The sequence below is a fragment of the Giraffa tippelskirchi genome, chromosome 2, assembly GCF_054371585.1.
Source record: "Giraffa tippelskirchi isolate mGirTip1 chromosome 2, T2T-mGirTip1v1.2.pri, whole genome shotgun sequence".
Taxonomy (NCBI): Eukaryota; Metazoa; Chordata; class Mammalia; order Artiodactyla; family Giraffidae; genus Giraffa; species Giraffa tippelskirchi.
The window spans coordinates 41,459,829-41,479,729 of record NC_137276.1 but is presented as its reverse complement, the minus strand read 5'-3'; the positions used below and the strand labels follow the sequence as shown (position 1 = coordinate 41,479,729).

The following is a 19,901-nucleotide window of genomic DNA, read 5'->3' as shown; positions in this document are numbered from 1 at the left end:
GAGTCAGTGACGCCATTCAACCATCTTAGCCTCTGTCACCCCCTTCTCCTCCTATCTTCAATCTTTCCCAGCATCAGGGTCTTTTCCAATGAGTCGGCTCTTTGTATATTCTATATATGATACTATCACCATCCCATGATCTCCTGGAAGATAATATGAACTCTGAGAATGGATAAGTTCATGTAAATTCATACACACATAAATGGACACAAAGTACAAATATGTTCATGTGTATATTTCCAACAGGATGAGTCAATACAAATCTTTGCACCAGAAATCTTTTAAAAATGGCTTTAGTTTGAGGGCATGTACTATGCACACATGCACACAATTATTGAATGAACCACTGGAGAAAGCATAAATCTACATTAGGAATACGCTGAAGGTATTAAATATTCTAAACCATTATGAAATACAATATAATAACATAGGTATGTAAAATGATGATCTATAAACATGAGCTATAAAATATAACATTGATTATGTTCTTATAAAAACATAAAAAATAAATTGATGAGTATGTGAATGGCTTTCAGTGAAAATTATTACAATATGCTATTAATTAAGCTCTGCTGGGAATAAATGCTCACTCCCATCTTCTTCCAGTAGGGAATAAATGATTTTTAAAAGAATATACTTAATATTTGAAGGAAAATTTTAAATACTATTAATTATGATTTAATGAAAAGTTTTGGTTTTCCTCTGAAAATACACCATTGTGTATTTGTGAAATAGAAAATTACCTTTCATAAAACTTTGGCCACCTTTACAAGACGTTTTTTCTAAAATGGCTTTGATATTAATAAATTAACAGAGTAACTTGCTTTGATATTGCAATGTGTACAGAATAACCTAACTCTTATTAAATAACACAAGACTGCAAAGAGTAAATAGAAAGTAAACAATGTTTGGTTTTAAAAGCAGTTGCTCCCGTATATACTTATGAAGAACTCTAAGATAGTTCTGTGATACAAAGAAAGCTACTTATTCTGGTAAAGTTTGAAAAGTTAGGTAAAAAACAAAAAACAAAAAACAAAGAGGTACTAAATAAATCATTAATGTAAATACACTCAATAACAAATCTTTGATATTTTACTATGCATGAAACGTGGATTCAAAGGAATTGATTTTAATACTATTTTAAGTCCTGTAGCACAATTCTAAATCTGGGTACTACTGCAAGAGCTTTGGTATAAAAATATTTTCATCAGGATGGAGTTTATGTAAAGGACTAAATATAAAATATAAAGATAAGACTCATCTTCATATAAATATAAAGATCAGACTGCAATCTTCCAAAGGTATAGTAATTAAATCAGATAAAGTACGTAGACTGGGAGCTGACTGTGGCTCAGATCATGAACTCCTTATTGCCAAATTCAGACTTAAATTGAAGAAAGTGGGGAAAACCACTAGACCATTCAGGTATGACCTAAATCAAATCCCTTATGATTATACAGTGGAAGTGAAAAATAGATTTAAGGGACTAGATCTGATAGACAGAGTGCCTGATGAACTATGGACAGAGGTTCGTGACACTGTACAGGAGACATGGAGCAAGACCATTCCCCAAAATAAGAAATGCAAAAAAGCAAAATGGCTGTCTGAGAAGGGCTAACAAATAGCAGTGACAAGAAGAGAAGTGAAAAGCAAAGGAGAAAAGGAAAGATATACCCATTTGAATACAGAGTTCCAAAGAATAGCAAGGAGAGACAAGTCATCCTCAGTGATCAGTGCAAAAGAATAGAGAAAAATAATAGAGTGGGAAAGACTAGAGATCTCTTCAAGAAAATTAGAGATACTGAGTCCTTTCATAGGCAGGTTGATAAGAAGTCTAGAGGTCCCCAAGGAGAGAGGGGTTTGGAATTCTCAAGGAGGAAGAAAGGACAAACTTTTTCTTTTCTCTCTACATTCCTTAGGATTATATAACAATAATGTATCTCGCCTGAGGACAGTCCCTGGATTCTAATTCTGTTATCTTAAAATGTAAATTATGGTAGTAGGTCTGTCTTTACAAGGATTATAACAATAATGTACCTTCTGGCTAATCTTGTTATCTTAGAGTATATAACTCCACTGCTAACACTAGCAAGGGGGTACTCTTTCTGCCCCCTTCTGATGCCTATGTCAGAAGCTTTCTCTGTCTCCTTTATACTTTAATACAACTTTATTACACAAAAGCTCTGAGCGATCAAGCCTCGTCTCTGGCCCCGGATTGAATTCTCCTCCTCCAGAGACCAAGAATCCTGGCGTCTTTTTGTGATTCAGCAAACAACCTTTCAATACCAAGGGAACACTTCATGCAAAGATGGGCACAATAAAGGATAGAAACGGTAGGGATCTAACAGAGGCAGAAGATATTAAGAAGAGGTGGCAAGAATAAACATAAGACCTGTATAAAAAAGATTTTCATGACCCAGATAATCATGATGTGATCACTCACCTAGAGCCAGACATCCTGGAATGTGAAGTCAAGTGGGCTTTAGGAAGCATCACTACGAACAAAACTAGTGGAGGTGATGGAATTCCAGTCGAGCTATTTCAAATCCTGAAAGATGATGCTGTGAAAGTGCTGTACTCAATATACTAACAAATTCGGAAAACCCAGCAGCGGCCACAGAACTGGAAAAGGTCAGTTTTCATCCCAATGCCTAAGAAAGGCAATGCCAAAGAATGCTCAAACTACCACACAATTGCACTCATCTCACACGATAGCAAACTAATGCTCAAAATTCTCCAAGCCAGGCTTCAGCAATACGTGAACCGTGAACTTCCAGATATTAAAGCTGGTTTTAGAAAAGGCAGAGGAACCAGAGATCAAATTTCCAACATCCGCTAGATCATTGAAAAAGCAAGAGAGTTCCAGAAAAACATCTATTTCTGCTTTATTGACTATGCCAAAGCCTTTGACTGTATGGATCACAATTAACTGTGGAAAATTCTGAAAGAGATGGGAATACCAGACCACCTGACCTGCCTCTTGAGAAATCTGTATGCAGGTCAGGAAGCAATAGTTAGAACTAGACATGGAACAACCGACTGGTTCCAAATAGGAAAAGGAATATGTCAAGGTTGTATATTGTCACCCTGCTTATTTAACTTATATACAGAGTACATCATGAGAAACGCTAGGCTGGAAGAAGCACAAGCTGGAATCAAGATTGCTGGGAGAAATATCAATAACCTCAGATATGCAGATGATACCACCCTTATGGCAGAAAGTGAAGAAGAATTAAAGAGCCTCTTGATAAAAGGGAAAGAGGAGAGTGAAAATGTTGGCTTAAAGCTCAACATTCAGAAAACTAAGATCATGGAATCCGGTCCCACCACTTCATGGCAAATAGATGGGGAAACAGTGGAAACAGTGGCTGACTATTTTTCTGGGCTCCAAAATCACTGCAGATGGTGACTGCAGCCATGAAATTAAAAGACACTTACTCCTTGAAAGAAAAGTTATGATCAACCTAGACAGCATATTAAAAAGCAGAGACATTACTTTGCCAACAAAGGTCCGTCTAGTCAAAGCTATGGCTTTTCCAGTAGTCACATATGGATGTGACAGTTGGACTATAAACAAAGCTGAGTGCTGAAGAATTGATGCTTTTGAACTGTGGTGTTGGAGAAGACTCTTGAAAGTCCCTTGGACTACAAGGAGATCCAACCAGTCCATCCTAAAGGAGATCAGTCCTGGGTGTTCATTGGAAGGACTGATGTTGAAACTGAAACTCCAGTATTTTGGCCACCTGATGTGAAGAGCTGACTCATTTGAAAAGATCCTGCTGCTGGGAAAGATTGAGGGCAGAAGGAGAAGGGGACAGCAGAGGATGAGATGGTTAGATGGCATCACTGACTCAATGGACATGAGTTTAGGTGAACTCCAGGAGTTGGTGATGGACAGGGAGGCCTGGCGTCCTATCGTCCATGGGGTCACAAAGAGTCAGACAGGACTGAGGGACTGAACTGAATTGAACTGAAAGTATGTGCAATTACAGGCTATGTTCCTCAGATGTGGAGTCATATGAGAATTTCAACAAGGACTTCAGAGATCCATTCAGATCTTCCCTAGAGTGGTGTAGGTGTTGCTGTGGTAGACATGCCAGGCAGTTTCATGGTGCTGGGAAGTAGCTCCCTTCTTCCCTGCCCTTTGAGACTGTGCCAAAACGATTACTAACCATTCAAAGATTTTTTATTAGAGCGATGGATATTAAAAGCATTAGTTTATCCAACCTCCCACAAAAATCATTGGAAATCTTGTTAAAGTCCCTGAAGAAATACATCTATGTGTTCTTAAAATGAACCCTCAACAATTTTAGAATGCTGTTTAGTGTTCAGCATGCAAACTACTCAATAGTCTCATGAAAGGATGACTGAACTAAATTTCAGCTCAATTTAAGAGATCAACATGTTCTTACAGTATTGTCAAGAAAGACTAATCCACATTTTCTTTTCAGTTTTTCAACAAAGCTGTTTTTGGTTTTAGTTTTCATTAAAAACACATTTTTAAACTTTCAAATTTGCCATTCTCTAAAAACTGAAGAATAGGATATTGATATTTTAGCAAAATGAGTCCCCATAGAAATAAATACCATAACCGTTGAGAATAAAGATGTACATGTGTGTTTAGTTGCTCAGTTGTGTCCAACTCTTTGCGACCCTATGGACTGCAGCCTGCCAGGCTCCTCTGTCCATAGGGATTCTCCATGCAAGAATATTGGAGTGGGTTGCCATGACCTCCTCCAGGGGATCTTCCCAAAAAAGGGTAGATTCCAGGTCTTCTGCATTACAGGTGAATTCTTTACCACCTGAGCCACCAGGGAGAATAAAGATAGTTGTACCTTTTTAACATAATCAATGATCTACTTTACCAATTTCAGATTACTTTTTTGAAAAATGTTGATACTTTTCTTAACTCTTGTCTCAAAAAAAAAGCATAGTAAGTTTTAATTATTTTGGCTTTCAAGAGTTTTCAAAAGTAAAAGCCACATGCTTCACCTTTTTTTTTCACCATTAATAATTTAGAAAGAAAATGGAAAACTATATACTGTTATAATCACAACATGGTAAGACTTACTCTATAAAATCAAACGAGGACATAAGTAGCCAAATCAGTATTAAGAACACTATCTTTCAAAATATATCATTTTATAACAATGTTCTTGGTTAAGCATCTCAGATATTTCTTGAATTTTATAAAAATTGTTACTATTTCATAATCATTCATATGCATATGTCATTATACATTTTAGCAAAAAAAAGAGTATTAATCACCAAATCATGGCATCCAGTCCCATCACTCCGTGGCAAGTAGGTGGGGAAACAATGGAAACAGTGACAGACTTTATTTCTTGGGCTCCAAAATCACTGCAGATAGTGACTGCACCCATGAAATTAAAAGACGCTTACTCCTTGGAAGAAAAGCTATGACAAATCTAGATAGCATGTTAAAAAGCAGAGACATTACTTTGCCAACAAAGGTCCATCTAGTCAAAGCTATGGTTTTTACAATAGTCAAGTAGGATATGACAGTTGGTCCATAAAGAAAGCTGAGCACCGAAGAATTCATACTTTTGAACTGTGGTGTTGGAGAAGACTCTAGAGAGTCCCTCGGACTGCAAGGAGACCCAACCAGTCCATCCTAAAGGAGATCAGTCCTGAATATTCATGGGAAGGACTGGTCCTGAAGCTGAAGGTCCAGTCTTTGGCCACCTGATGGGAAGAGCTGACTCATTAGAAAAGACCCTGATACTGGGAAAGATTGAAAGCAGGAGGAGAAGGGGATGACAGAGGATAAGATGGTTGCATGGTATCACCAACACGATGGACTTGAGTTTGAGCAAGTCCAGGATTTGGCGATTGACAGAGAAGCCTGGCATGCTGCAGTCCATGAGGTCACAAAGAGCTGTACATGACTGAGCGACTGAACTGAACCCCATTCATCACATCTGTCACTAAGTGGCTTGTGATATTTCCAGATATAGAATCTACACTCACAGGAAAATTGTTGTCATCAAGCATATTCAAAAACATATTTACTGTCCCCTGAGGACAATTTGTAAATTGTTTAAATATGGTGGAAAAGAAAAAAAACAGGCAAAAATGTATTGCCTTTCCAGCTGCCTGGTTTAAAGAGACAACTCTTCTTTATATTATAAATGTGGATCTATTCCTTCAGAGATAATATCTCACATCCCTAACCTATACACATACCTTCAGGGATATACACATACTCATACATACATGGGCATGAGAAACCCTGCCTTCCAGTATTCTTATAAAGTTACAAAAAGCACAAGCTAAGAAGTAGACTGATATATTTGACTACATTATAATTAATAACTTCTCTTCATCAGAAGATATCACAAAGAAGTGAAAATACATGGTACAGATGAAAGAAAATATTTGCAATGCATGTAATTGACAAAGATTAAACTCCAAAATATGTAAAGTCAACCAACCAACAGAAAAATGGACAGAAGACTACAACAGACACTTCATAGAACACAACAGCTTATAAATATATGAAGATGCTCAGCTTCATAAATAATCAAGAGCAAAACAACTGGAAACAACCCAAATATAATCAATAGAAGAAAGGATAAAGAAATTGGGTTATAAAATAGAAGACACTATTGGAAGAAAAATGAAGTAGCATAAGAATATTTGCAGTATTACCTGATATATGTAATACGAGATACAGAAACACCCCAAAGAAAACATGCCTATTGCACATAGGGGTGATTTTCTAAGAGACAAATTTGGAGGTTGGGCTCTCGTAAGTTAACTTGTAAGATATTTGTTCAGAAAACCACAGACCCAGAAGCTTGGAGTTTGGGAAAGAGATAGGAGATGTGTTCAATTCAGTCACAGGGAATTCCTCGTCTACCCACACTAAATTTCTTCAAGCACATTTGTTATAGTCACTGCTAGAACGCCTCCTGAGATGGTGTTCTTGCCATGACATCAGACTGCTTCATTCTCTTCTGGAACATATTAATTAGCTGAATATTGACTCTCAAGAAGACCCAATGTAGACTTCCCTATAACTTGCATTTTCTCAGGTCATCTGGACTCATGAAGACCAGTTCCTTTTTCATGTGACAGTGTTTTCAGCTTTTAAAAACAGTTATCATTTCCTCCTAAACCATCCATCCATACAAGACATGTCACTTGCTAAAAATAAATGTAATGCTTCCTGAACTCACTCAAGTGTATTAAAGTCTTTTTGGAAGCTTGGCACCCCCAAAATAAACATGATACCCTGGTGGGACATCTAACTATCTCAGATCCCTGTTTTTGCCACTAACTCCATAACTAAAACATATTTCAATATTCACACTTAAAAATTCCAAATCCTCTTTGCTTATAACATTTTTCTAAATAGATTTTGTTTTCTTTTGTATTTATTTAAGCAGTTGTTAAGAAACAAAATTCAACTGAGTAAATTTTAAAGATCTTATTGGTTTTAATTAACAATTCATGAATTGGACAGTATTCAATTGGGCAGCTAAGAAAGGAACTTCAAGGAGCTGTACAAAATAAGAGATTTCTATAGGCCTAAAGGAGCAGGAACAAGGAAGTTACATTAGAGGAAAAAAAGTGGATTGGTTATGGAAAGGTCATTTTCCTTTTAGGGATACCAGGATCCTACCTGATAGATGACCTAACTGGTGCTAATTAGGTGACACCTGATTGGGTTAAGATTCCATTTCTAGGAGAGTGAAAACTATAACAGAGTCTCAATTTAATGACATGGGACTCTGCATAAGTGGCTGAACCTGGAGTCTGTTGTCTTGTTCTTAACACAGTACATAAGCTTCTTCTTTAGCATTAACATGAAAAGCTTGATCTAGTAAAGGGACTGCAAAAATAACTTTAAATGCATTGATATTTTAACTATCCTAAAGATAGCTTTCAAATGAACATGAAACACTCATAAAGCCAAAAGGCATCACCTGACTTTGAAGAATAAAAAGGTCTGTTTCTCGTGTTAAATTTACTGAGCTGATGCATATGAAAATGCATTCAATTCCCTCATACTCTTGGATAGTGTTTTGAATGCCAACTGATGTGGTGAGGCTCTTCATTAATGTTCAATTTTATACACAAATCCCTCTTTGAATGTCAGCTTTCATATGTTATTTAATTATAAAAATGGTAAAAATGTTTCAGGGGAAGGAGTAGGGGCACAGGAGAGAACTTGCAGTATGAAATTGAATAAGTTTACTGTTGATAGTGAGTGGCTAGCGTGATCCATGTTCACCCTGAAGAACAAACAGTGTTGGGCATCAGCTTAACAGGCAGACCTGGTATCAACCAACTCACTGCAAAGCAAAGCAGAAGACTAGTCTTCGGAAGACAAAGGGAAATCTCAGTTCAATTAACAACAGAACCTTGAGATAGGATGTGACTGCAGCCACAAAATTAAAAGACACTTGCTCCTTGGAAGAAATGTTATGTCAAACCTAGACGGTGTATTAAAAAGCAGAGACATCACTCTGCCAACAAAGGTCTATATAGTCAAAGCTGTGGTTTTTCCAGTAGTCGTGTATGCATGTGAGAGTTGGACTAGAAAGAAGGCTGAGTGCCAAAGAATTGATGTTTTTGAACTGTGGTGTTGGAGAAGACTCTTGAGAGTCCCTTAGACAGTAAAAATATCAAACCAGTCAATCCTAAAGGAAATCAACCCTGAATATTCATTGGAAGGACTGGTGCTGAAGCTGAAACTCCAATACTTTGCCACCTGATGTGAAGAGTCAACTCATTGGAAAAGATCCTGATGCTGGTAAAGACTAAAGGCAAGAGGAGAAGGGTGTGACAGAGAATGAGATGGTTGGACGGCATCACTGACTCAATGGGCATGAATTTGAGCAAACTCAGGGAGATAATGGACAGGGAAGCCTGGAGTGCTGCAGCTCATGGGGTTGCAAAGAGTCAGACACAACTTACAGACCAAACAACAACAATCACAGACCGCTTAGCATTAGTGTAAAAAGTCTTACTAAAAATCACCTGTGTGACAAGTTGAAAAACTTGTTCCTTCTTAAAAAAAATTTTTTTTAAAAACCTGTGAGAGAAACAAATCAACATTATTGATGGTACACAGAAAAAAAAGAGAGTCTTGAAAGTATCAATACATGGCAGACTCTAGTCCTAAACAATAAAAGTTCAGAGGGGGGCCAAGATTAAGCTAATTCATAGTTATGCTTATAAAAAGAAAGAAGGAACTAATAAGAGGAGAGGGATGGGGGCAATGCCATATATAAGGACTTAATAAAAGCTGTTATCACTAACAAGCACTCTGCAAAACAAAAATTAAAACAGCTTGATGGTTTCGCTTAAAAGTTTAACTTAAAATAGCCAACAAAGAACACTAAACAGATACTTGCCATTTTTAGAAAATAACATGTAATGTATGCGCTTCCACAGTGAAAGATCACAGAAAATCTGTGAAAGCAGTATCTCTAAGCATGTCACTTCAATGGATATAAACTACATATTTTTCAATACAAAAATATTAAATCAGATTCCCAAAGAAAGTGTTTGATTTACATTATCAATTCTCAATCGCTAAATCAGAATTTCTTTTGCATGATGGCAGTTGAAGTTTTGGGCTTTCTGGGTGGTGCTAGTGGTAAAGAACCCACCTGCAGTATAGAAGACATAAGAGACACAGGTTCAGTCCCTGGGTCGGAACACCCCCTGAAGAAGGAAATGGCAACCCATGTGAGTATTCTTTCCTGGGAGTATCCCAGGGACAGAGGAGCCTGGTGGGCTACAGTCCGTGGAGTTGCCAAGAGTCGGACAACTGAAGTGACTTAGCAAAGATGATGTTTACCTTCATGGAAAAAAAAGAAGGCAAGAGTGTAAAGATATTAACAAATATTACTCCATAATGAAGACCAAAATCTATTGGTTTAAGAAAATAAGCTGTATTCAATTATTTTCTAAGTCATTTACATATTTGAAATTTGATTAAAACATAAATCAAGCCTTAGCAATTTGACCCTTAAGTAACTATTCAGACACTACCTTAAGTAACTAATACTGCTACCTTAAGTAACTAATACTAAAATAATTCTAACCAAAACTTGAAACTAAAACTTCCACTAGCCAGTAACTATAAACATCTGAAAGTTATACAACTCATTTTGCTTGAAAATACATGATATATTTACACTACTTCCAGTTGATTTTTTTCCCTGTCATCCTAATTAGTTAAGTCTTAACATATGACTATTCTGTTAAAATGATGAGAGAATTTGGCATTTAGGTATGCAATAATATTTGGGACACTGCCCAGGCTAAAACAAAAATCACTAAAGGAACAAGTTAAACAAGCATTTCATGAAGAAAACTTCATTTAACTGAAGAGAGGCAGGAATAATTGGAATGGTTTTCCATGTAAACTCTCTGGGTGTTTTTCTGAATGTTTTGATAATAAGCAAGTTTGTGAAAGATCCTCTAGTCTCTTCATCCATTGTTGCTATGGTATACTCTTTATAAATATTAATAATGTTCACAAATGAAAACGAATCCATCTATATCAAGAAGAGAGCCATCTAAACTTTGAGAAGATTAAATGTGTTGATAAAAAACTAATTAAGCAATGAAACATTTCCTCAATTAAAATTTATAAAAATTTAAATGACAAGATTTTTTATTTTAAATTATTTTCACATGAGAATATTGGCACAAAATAAACCAAAGTTACATGGAATTGATTAAAATTACAACTTGGGGACAGATTTGCATCAGGTTAGAAGAGCACAGTCATTTAGTGAATTTAACTGAAAGCAACCAACAGTATCATTGCAAAATCTGTGACTTTGACTACTGATACACTATTTAGAACCCTGTTTTTAAAAACATAATTAAGATGACTTGCTATTTAGTCAATCTAGCAGCAAAAAGAATATAAACAAAATATATTAAAATTAGCTTGATGAAATGTAGAAAAATTAGTGTATTTACATTTACCTAGGGAAGTCTGCCATGGATATTATTTGTTATAAATATGTTGTTATTTACATGTGTATATTTGAGGGAGTGCATTTGTGCATAAAATTTTTGTTGCCCTTCCTCACAGATCCTCTCATCAGGTAACATAAGATGTATTGACTTTATTTCGTAGTATTTTAAAGTTTTGTTAATGTTGCATCCTGATGTGAAGAACCGACTCATTGGAAAAGACCCTGATGCTGGAAAAGATTGAAGGCAGGAGGAGAAGGAGACGACAGAGGATAAGATGGTTGGATGACATCACCGATTCGATGGACATGACTTTAAGCAAGCTCCAGGAATTGGTGATGGACAAGGAAGCCTAGCATGCTGCAGTCCATGGGGTTGCAAAGAGTCGGACACGACTGAGTAACTGAACTGAATGCTCCATCAGAATATTTGAGATATGGGGTATTGAGGAGAGGAGAAATGACCACCACCCAAGGACTTTGCATCCTTTTCTGGGAAAATGGCTTGCTTGTTTTCTTTATACACAAGATTATTATAGCATATTAGGCAGAAGTATGACCTTATTATTGTCTTTACTTGGGTATTGGGTATAGTTTAAGGAGATATGTACAGGTGCCACGCTGACAAGGAATGGACCTGTGATCATTAATTTTATAGGTCAACTTGCAAGCCCATAATATCCAGATATTTGGTCAAATATTACACCAGACATTTCTATGAAGGTATTTCTTTGATGGAATTAACATTTAAATTAGTAGTCTTTGAGTTAAAGCAGACTACCTTCTTAACGTTGATAAGACTTCATCCAGTCAGTTGAAGTCTTATCAGGAAAAAAGACTGATCTACCCTGAGGAAAGGTGAATTCTGCCAGCAGATGGCTTTCTAGTCTCCACAATCATGGAAGTCAATACCTTAAAATAAACGTCTTTCTCAGTACCTAGATATACACACACATATATCCCATTGGCTCTTTTTCTCTGGAGAACTCTCACCAATACAGAGTCCCATAATTAAGAGTTTGAGCTCTGAATCCAGATTACTTGAGTTCCCTCCTAACTATACTATAAACCAGGTGGGGCTCAGTCTTCACATCTATAAAAAGGGATAATAAATCCTAGCCCTTACCTCACAGGATCACTTTGAGAATTAAATAAATCGTATACACAGACAGTGTTTAAAAAAGCATGCTCTATATATTGGGCATTGAGTTCTAAAAACTCAACAAATATTAAGTACAATTTTCAAGCTCCTTCTAAAATAGCTAGTAAAGTTGAAGTTAGTCTTAGAAAACATAAATGGCATGAATCAAACAGAATTTTTTAGAAAAAATGTGTAAGGAAAACTGAACATGAACATATAGGTTTTCAAACTACTCATTTCTAGAATGGAATTCAATCAGTTCAGTTCAGTTGCTCAGTCATGTCTAACTCTTGGTGACCCATGGACTGCAGCATGCCAGGCTTCCCTGTCCATCACCAACTTCCTAAGCCTACTCAAGCTCATGTTTATCATATCACTGATGCCATCCAACCACCTCATCCTCTGTCATTCCCTTCTCCTCCCACCTTCAATCTTTCCCAGCATCAGGATCTTTTCCAATGAGTCGGTTCTTCTCATCAGCTGGTCAAAGTATTGGAGTTTCAGCTTCAGCATCAGTCCTTCCAGTGAATATTCAGTACTGATTTTCTTTAGGATTGACTAGGTGGATCTCCTTGCAGTCCAAGGGACTCTGAAGAGTCTTCTCCAACACCACAGTTCAAAAGTATCAATTCTTCAGCACTCAGCTTTCTTTATACTCCAACTCTCACATCTATACATGATGACTAGAAAAACCATAGCTTTGACTAGATGGACCTTTGTTGGAATATCAATAATGAGCATTTAAAATGACTGAAGTAAAGTACACTCTGGTTTATACAATAGCTGTGTTCTTAAAAAATGTGCCTGACCAATAAAATACACAAATAATCAAATAATATGAAACTATTGATATAATATCATCTCAGAAAAGCTTTAAACTTGGTTTCTAAATGTTAATGGTACTTAACATTTGCCTCTATATTTATAGTCTCCACTTGGCCTCTATATATTTCTTCCACTTCTCTCGTTGCTCCTGCTCACTACCCACATGCACCCTTTCCCTATAATTTCACCTCCTTTCCCTGCAATTCTCTGCCAAGTATATAGTTTGTGTTTTTGTTTACCGTACTTTGTTTTTGTCAGAGGAAAGCCTAACCGAACATTTACATCCTTTTGGCGTGGGAAGAAACTTTGTAACACTGACACAAAGCTGAAAATTATAAAGAAAAAAGTGATAGAAATTAATAAATATCAAATGCCTGATTTCAGTATGTCAAGAAAGAATCCCAAAGAAAAATTAAAAGGTGAATGACGAATGTAGAAAGAACATTTTTTACATACTCTCAAGTATTTAATAGAAATAATATTGATTGTTATTCTACAATGTTTTACACTTTACATTACACATCCACACAACTCACTCATACTAACTTCATAACAGTCTTGCAAAGACGGTAGAAAGCAAGATTTCTCAGCACAGGCACTAAGGACAGGGCATGCTTGGTTGTGGACCACTCACTGCCCTGTTGATTAGCACTCCTGGTCTTTACCTACTAGACAACAGAAGCCTAATTCATGCCCACCCTTACCCAACCTGTGACAACCAAATGTCTCTGAACATCACCAAATGTCCCTGGGTGACAGAATCATTACCAGTGGAAAACCACTGCCAGAAAGAAAGAGTATCTCCTTTTTCATAAGCTGGGTGAAACAGAGAAGTTAAATGACTTGCCCAAATACACCTCTCTTCTGAATGACCTATAAAACTCACGGCTATAGGACACCAGCATGAATGCTTTGGGTAAAACACTAACTGCCACGAAATAAATCAATTGTGATTTTTCTAAGCCAACTGTCTTCTACTATAGACATCTTTGAACTCACTTTCTTCTCAGTTGATTCAGTCATGATTTCAAGCTTTTTTGTCCCCCAAAAGGAAAACATGCCATTATAAATTTCAAGTTAAAAAGTTATAATGTGAAAATATACAGAAGCATAAAACATACTTATACAGTGCATGCCTCAGCTTTTTTTAAGCAGTTTCTATCTTAGTTTGTGCAAGATTTATGAAACAAACTACCACTCTTAATAATCAGGAAACGAATACACTATCCAACCTTTATGATCCACCTCTATCAGACACATAGGAAACACTGAAAACATTCTCTTTTTATAGAAGCAACATAGCAGAAAGCCAGTCATATACTGGGAGGTAAAAGCGGAATTGAAGATACTTTGATTATCTGACCAAAAATACTTGCAATAGACCTGAGCTTCCATTGAAGCTTTGAGTTTGCTCAATGATCTGACAGTGTGTGGTCTTATTCAGTGCAATAAATAGCAATGCTTTCTTTCACGTTATTATCCTTTCCCCATGTCTGAAAAAAATACTAGAGTTTCATTTTAATAATTCTAAACACAAACACTTCAAATGATTAATCAACCTCTATGTCTAAGCAGTGTTCTCCCTCTTTTCAAACTGTTTCTCAACAACAACAAAAAAGAAAAATGGAATTGTCTCATGTAATGCACTGCCATCTGTGTGCAGACTGATAAGATGAAAAGAGAATATTTGAATGTCAGGGGAACGTGGTTACAAAGCATACCTTCCATGACATACACCAGTGACCCCACATCTCCTTCTTTGATGATGCAGCTGTCTTTGCCGTACTCCACTGGGTACATACAATCCACAATCTCTTGGATCTGCGACAGCTCCAAGTTCTTCATAAAGTCATTGTCAAGGATGGCCTCCTTTATGAGATCCTTGGACCTGTGGTAAGAGAGGAAAGGGTTACTGGCACAACTGACAAGCCCTTTCATAGTCTATGAGCTTGGGCAGAGCCAGTGTCAGGCATACATTTTCTTGTTAGGAATCCAAGAATTTCCTGACCAGCCCAAGAACAAAGTAATTCCATGGAAGCAGGAAAGACACTGAGAAAATTTCCTTTACGTAAAGTATCATTAAATGAATATGGGACCAGTAAATAAGCAAAATCACAGAATTCCATTTTGTTTCAGGATTTTTTTAAACCCAAAGACTGTGGCCAAACCAAAGGATAAACATCTTAAATTGAAGCTTGAAACTCAGGTAAAGAATGAATGGGAACAAAATACAACAAAATTGTATAGAAGAAACACTATTATTACTAAGTTTACATATTATAAAACAATATCAGGATGTACTGTGCTGCACACAATTACAGTAAAACACACTAGATATTATGCTCCCTGAGGGCAGGGATGGTTTCTATTTCTTTTCTCTACTCTATGCCCAGTGTCTACAACAATGCCAGTTATATATATATATATATAGTACAAGTGCTCAAGAAATATATTGGATTAAAAAATGATAAAGAATTGATATTTAATTAGCTGTTCAGAACAACTGATATAAATGTGAGAGTTCTTTATCCACACATCATGCTTCTTTAGAGAATATTTATCTCTTCAAGCAGCTTACATTGAGGTAACCAGGCAGATAAAATTCTATTGAACAAGTTGTTTTACACAACATAGCTTAAACGTGGGATTAAACAGATAGTCGCTAGGAAACATGTTTACAAATTCTCTAATTGGGATTCAGTGGTTAACAGGAAAGTTTTTCAGAACTTGAAAGAAGGTAATCATTTCATTCTCTGGGAAAAGAAATACAAAACAACTTCCTGGGATATAAAAATCAAAGTAAAGGGAAATGGAGAAATACTGTGTCAGGAGCTGCACAGAGTACTGTCAGAGAAGTCAGAAGCTGGTTGAGACAAACACAGAGACCTTAGCAACATGGAGGGTAAGAAGCACATCTAGAATTTTATATTAAACATCTTAATCTGAAAAGCACCTGGCTACAAGCCGGTCTTTGTCTTCATTTGCTTAACGAGTGGCTTTCAGGGAAGCGACCTGCCTCAGTGAACACTGACTATGGCGACCGTGCTCCCCGGTTCTGCCTGACTTCCACTCTAGACCTCAGTCTAACTGATCCAGCCTTCACACATGATGTTTTGCAATGATTTGGTTCTGAGTTAATAAAAAGGTGCACATCAAAATGAAAACAAAGTAAACTCTATCAACATGAAAAATATACTTAAAATGGACTGTTTTGAGGCAATTAAACTCTTCATGAAGAGTTAATGGCAGGGAATTAATTATTATACTATTTTTAAGTGAAACAGCAGGATACAGAATAGTGTTTAGAATATTAAAGTATGTGTGTGTATGAAATGCAAAAAAATCGGCTTTCAAGTTATATATATTTGGGTCCCAATCCTAGTCCTGTCATGTATTAAAAGTTGAGCAGGTTGTCTTACTTTTCTGAATTTCCATTTTATAAAATGTAAAATGGTATTTTAAAAATTACCAGCCACCAACAGGGACATGAAAAGATGCTCAACATTTCTAGTCATTAGGGAAATGCAAATTAAAACCACAACAGACATCACTCCATGCCTATTAGAATAGCCATCACACACAGGAAAAAGAGAGATAATAAATGGTGGTTTGGATGCAGAGAAAAGGGAACCCTTATACAATGTTGGAGGAAATGTAAATTTTTACTGCTACCATGAAAAACAGTGTAATGATTCCTCAAAAAATTAAAAACTAGAACTACCATATTATCTAGTCATTCCACTTCTGTGAATATATCCAAAAGAAGTGAAAACAATAACAGGAAAGAAATCTGAATTATCATGCTCATAGTAAAATTATTCACAATAGCCAAGACATGAAAACAACCTAAGCATCCCGATAGATGAATGGATAAAGAAGCCATGATGTGTGTCTGTCTATATCTGGATCTAGATATAGATATACAGATACACAATGGTATATTATTCAGCCACAAAAATGAGAAAATCCTAACATTCCTAAAAACACAGATGAATCTTGAAGACATTATTCTAAGTGACATATATCAGAGAAATACAACTAGTGTATGACCTCACTTTATGTGGAGTCTAATTTAAAAAAAGAAAACAAACTCATATAGAAAAAGGGATCAGATTTGTGGTTACCAGAGGTGGTGTGGGGGGGGGAAGAATCTGAGAAAGGTGATCAAGAGGCACAAGCTTCCAGCCATATAATAACTACTAACTAATGATGTAAAGTACAAAATAATGACTATTGTTAACATCACCGTATGGTACATAGGAAAATTAATAGAGTAGATCCTAAGAGTTCTCACCACAAGGAAATGTTTTTTTTATTTTTTATTTTATCTACATGAAATGATGAATGTTAACTAAACACTGTGATAGTCATTTCCCAATATATGTAAATCAAACCATCATGCTGTACACTTTAAATTTATATACCGATATATGTCAATTATTTCTCAATAAAACTGAAAAGATATGTGAAGATTGGTAAAAAGATAATGTTACTTTCAGTAAATGGTGGGTGAAAAGGTGGTGGTAGTAACTGCAGTTGCGGTAACAGGAACTAGTAACAGAGTGTGCAGTCATGACTTAGAACAGTATCAAAAGGAAAGAAGTAAAAGGATGGCATTGGTTGCCTTTGGTGACAGAATTATATTTTTTCTTTCTATTTTTCTCTAAAATTTTCTAGAATGGGCATGCTTTTCATATGAAAAAATTTTTTAATTTCAAAAGTAGTTTCTGAAAAGCAACTGTGCTATGAGGAAAAATAAAAATCTACTGCTCATTTCAATAATGACTTAGATACTTAATATTGATTGACTGTTATTGGTAAAATCGATATTACTCTTTACAATAGATTCTCTTTCACATGGCCTGTGTCTAAATACTAATGGCAGGAATTTTCACTTCATGAACAGACGGTGATGAATGGCCAGAATAGAGCTTCAGAATAGACTCTATTTAAAAAGTCCTGTTTGTGAGAATTTTCTTTATTTTTACAGAACTATTAAACTGCATGTTTCCTTCAAAGTTGTTTTTTTTTTTAATTCTGGCTTCCTAAAATCTTATTTCTCCTGAAGCAGAGAGTTGTTTCCATTGAATATTCAACATAAGATGCAAAACTCTGTCCCCATCTATGATTTTCATAAGCTCTCCCTTCTTAATTATCTTCACCATTCCTGACCTCAAGGTCAAGAACCCATAGCAAATACATAGTGACTCCTGAGATCTACTGTTCTAGGATTGCTTTTCCAAATAACAGGACTTATTTGATCTTTAAGAAATTAATTTTAATCAAACTGCATAATATTCTCTTTATTAAAAATTCCTTTATTTTCATTGAGTCAGAGTGTAAGGGCATCAATGGGTTCATATTTTTTAATATAATAAAGACTAAAGACTAGATATTATCAATCCCAGAGTCCCAACTTGTTTAGCTACAGATGGTATCTTATCCTTTGGGAAATAATAATAGTGCTCCATTAAAATCTAAGCCCTAGAAATGCCTCAAGATTAAAAATAAAGCCCTCTTCCAAGAAAATAATTAGCTACATCCAAAGATGACTGAAGAAAGTCACTTTCTTTCTACTCATAAACAGTACAAGTAACCTGCTTCATAAAGACATCAGAAAAGATGACACAACTTAGTCTTACACAATCCCTTAGAATTATTCAAATTTTCCAAGTGCTTATCACAAATTGGAGGAGAGGAGAGGAATTTCAGGATGTGCTTGCTTCCCCAACTTCATTTTAAACGGAGAACATTCAATTTCATGGAGAAGGCAAAGGCACCCCACTCCAGTATTCTTGCCTGGAAAATCCCATGGACGGAGGAGCCTGGTAGGCTTCAGTCCATGGGGTTGCTAAGAGTCGGACACGACTGAGTGACTTCACTTTCACTTTTCACTTTTGTGTATTGGAGAAGGAAATGGCAACCCACTCCAGTGTTCTTGCCTGGAGAACCCCAGGGACGGGGGAGCCTGGTGGGCTGCCGTCTATAGGGTCGCAGAGTCTGACACGACTGAAGCGGCTTAGCAGCAGCATTTAATCTCAAGTCCCTGAAGAAACTAACTAGAGGCTTTCGCAATTGCCTTTGTAGTACTTAAAAACAAACCGAGAAATATAGGACCTATGTCTTATCATTTATCCATTTATCCCTTCATAGAGGTATTGCCCAATGACATTTGCCTCTGAAATATCCCAAATAATCCCTCTCTGCCTTCACAGAGTCATTGGAGAAGGAAATGGCAACCCACTCCAGTGTTCTTGCCTGGAGAATCCCAGGGATGGGGGAGCCTAGTGGGCTGCCGTCTGTGGGGTCGCACAGAGTCGGACACGACTGAAGTGACTTAGCAGCAGCCTTCACAGAGTGGTGTATCTCAAAGATGTTCTTGTCAGTGAGCAATGCTCAAAGCCCTGCCTCTTCATGTAATTTTCCTTTAAGTCCTTTCCCACCAAAGGCTTGAAACTTTAGGGCAACTCTCATTAGTCTCCACTTGCTCCAACATTATAAACCATAATCAATCAGAGCCTCCACCTAACTCTTCTTGGAATCTTTTTCTTTCCCTGAAGAAGCAGTCTAACACACTCATTATAACTAACATGTGATGCTGCATGTGGGATCAGCTGAGCTGTGTTATCAGTCTGGGAGCTGAGGAAAGCTGCTATCGCAAGTTCCAGAAGGTGACTATCTGCCTTAACCCTGAGAACACATCTTAACAACATTTTGCAAGAATTCAGCAGCCTGACCTGAAAGGCGAAAGAAGCAAATACAAAGATCTTGATTTTTTTTTTTAATCCTTCCTGTCTGCTTCTGTGTACAAATAATCTATTTCTTTAAAAAAAAAAAAAAAAAACGCTCTTTCTTCCACACTCAAAATTTGTGACTTTTCAATCCAAACAACCATAAAAGTAACTTAGTTATTTCAAGCTGGCCCTATTGATTTCTCATCATCAAATTGTCAGCCTCTGAAATATTGG

At 36.5% G+C, this 19,901-nt stretch overlaps 1 protein-coding gene across 2 annotated transcripts in view; it reads right to left on the bottom strand.

Moving 5' to 3' along the window:
* The window catches only part of PRKG1 (protein kinase cGMP-dependent 1), a 1,340,287-nt gene that overhangs the window by 1,139,175 nt on the left and 181,211 nt on the right, over positions 1-19,901 (bottom strand). For both annotated transcript variants that reach the window (XM_081557175.1, XM_081557164.1), the window contains exon 2: positions 14,655-14,821. In XM_081557175.1, the coding sequence (XP_081413301.1) occupies positions 14,655-14,821 (167 nt within the window). The remainder of the gene's footprint in view (positions 1-14,654; positions 14,822-19,901) is intronic.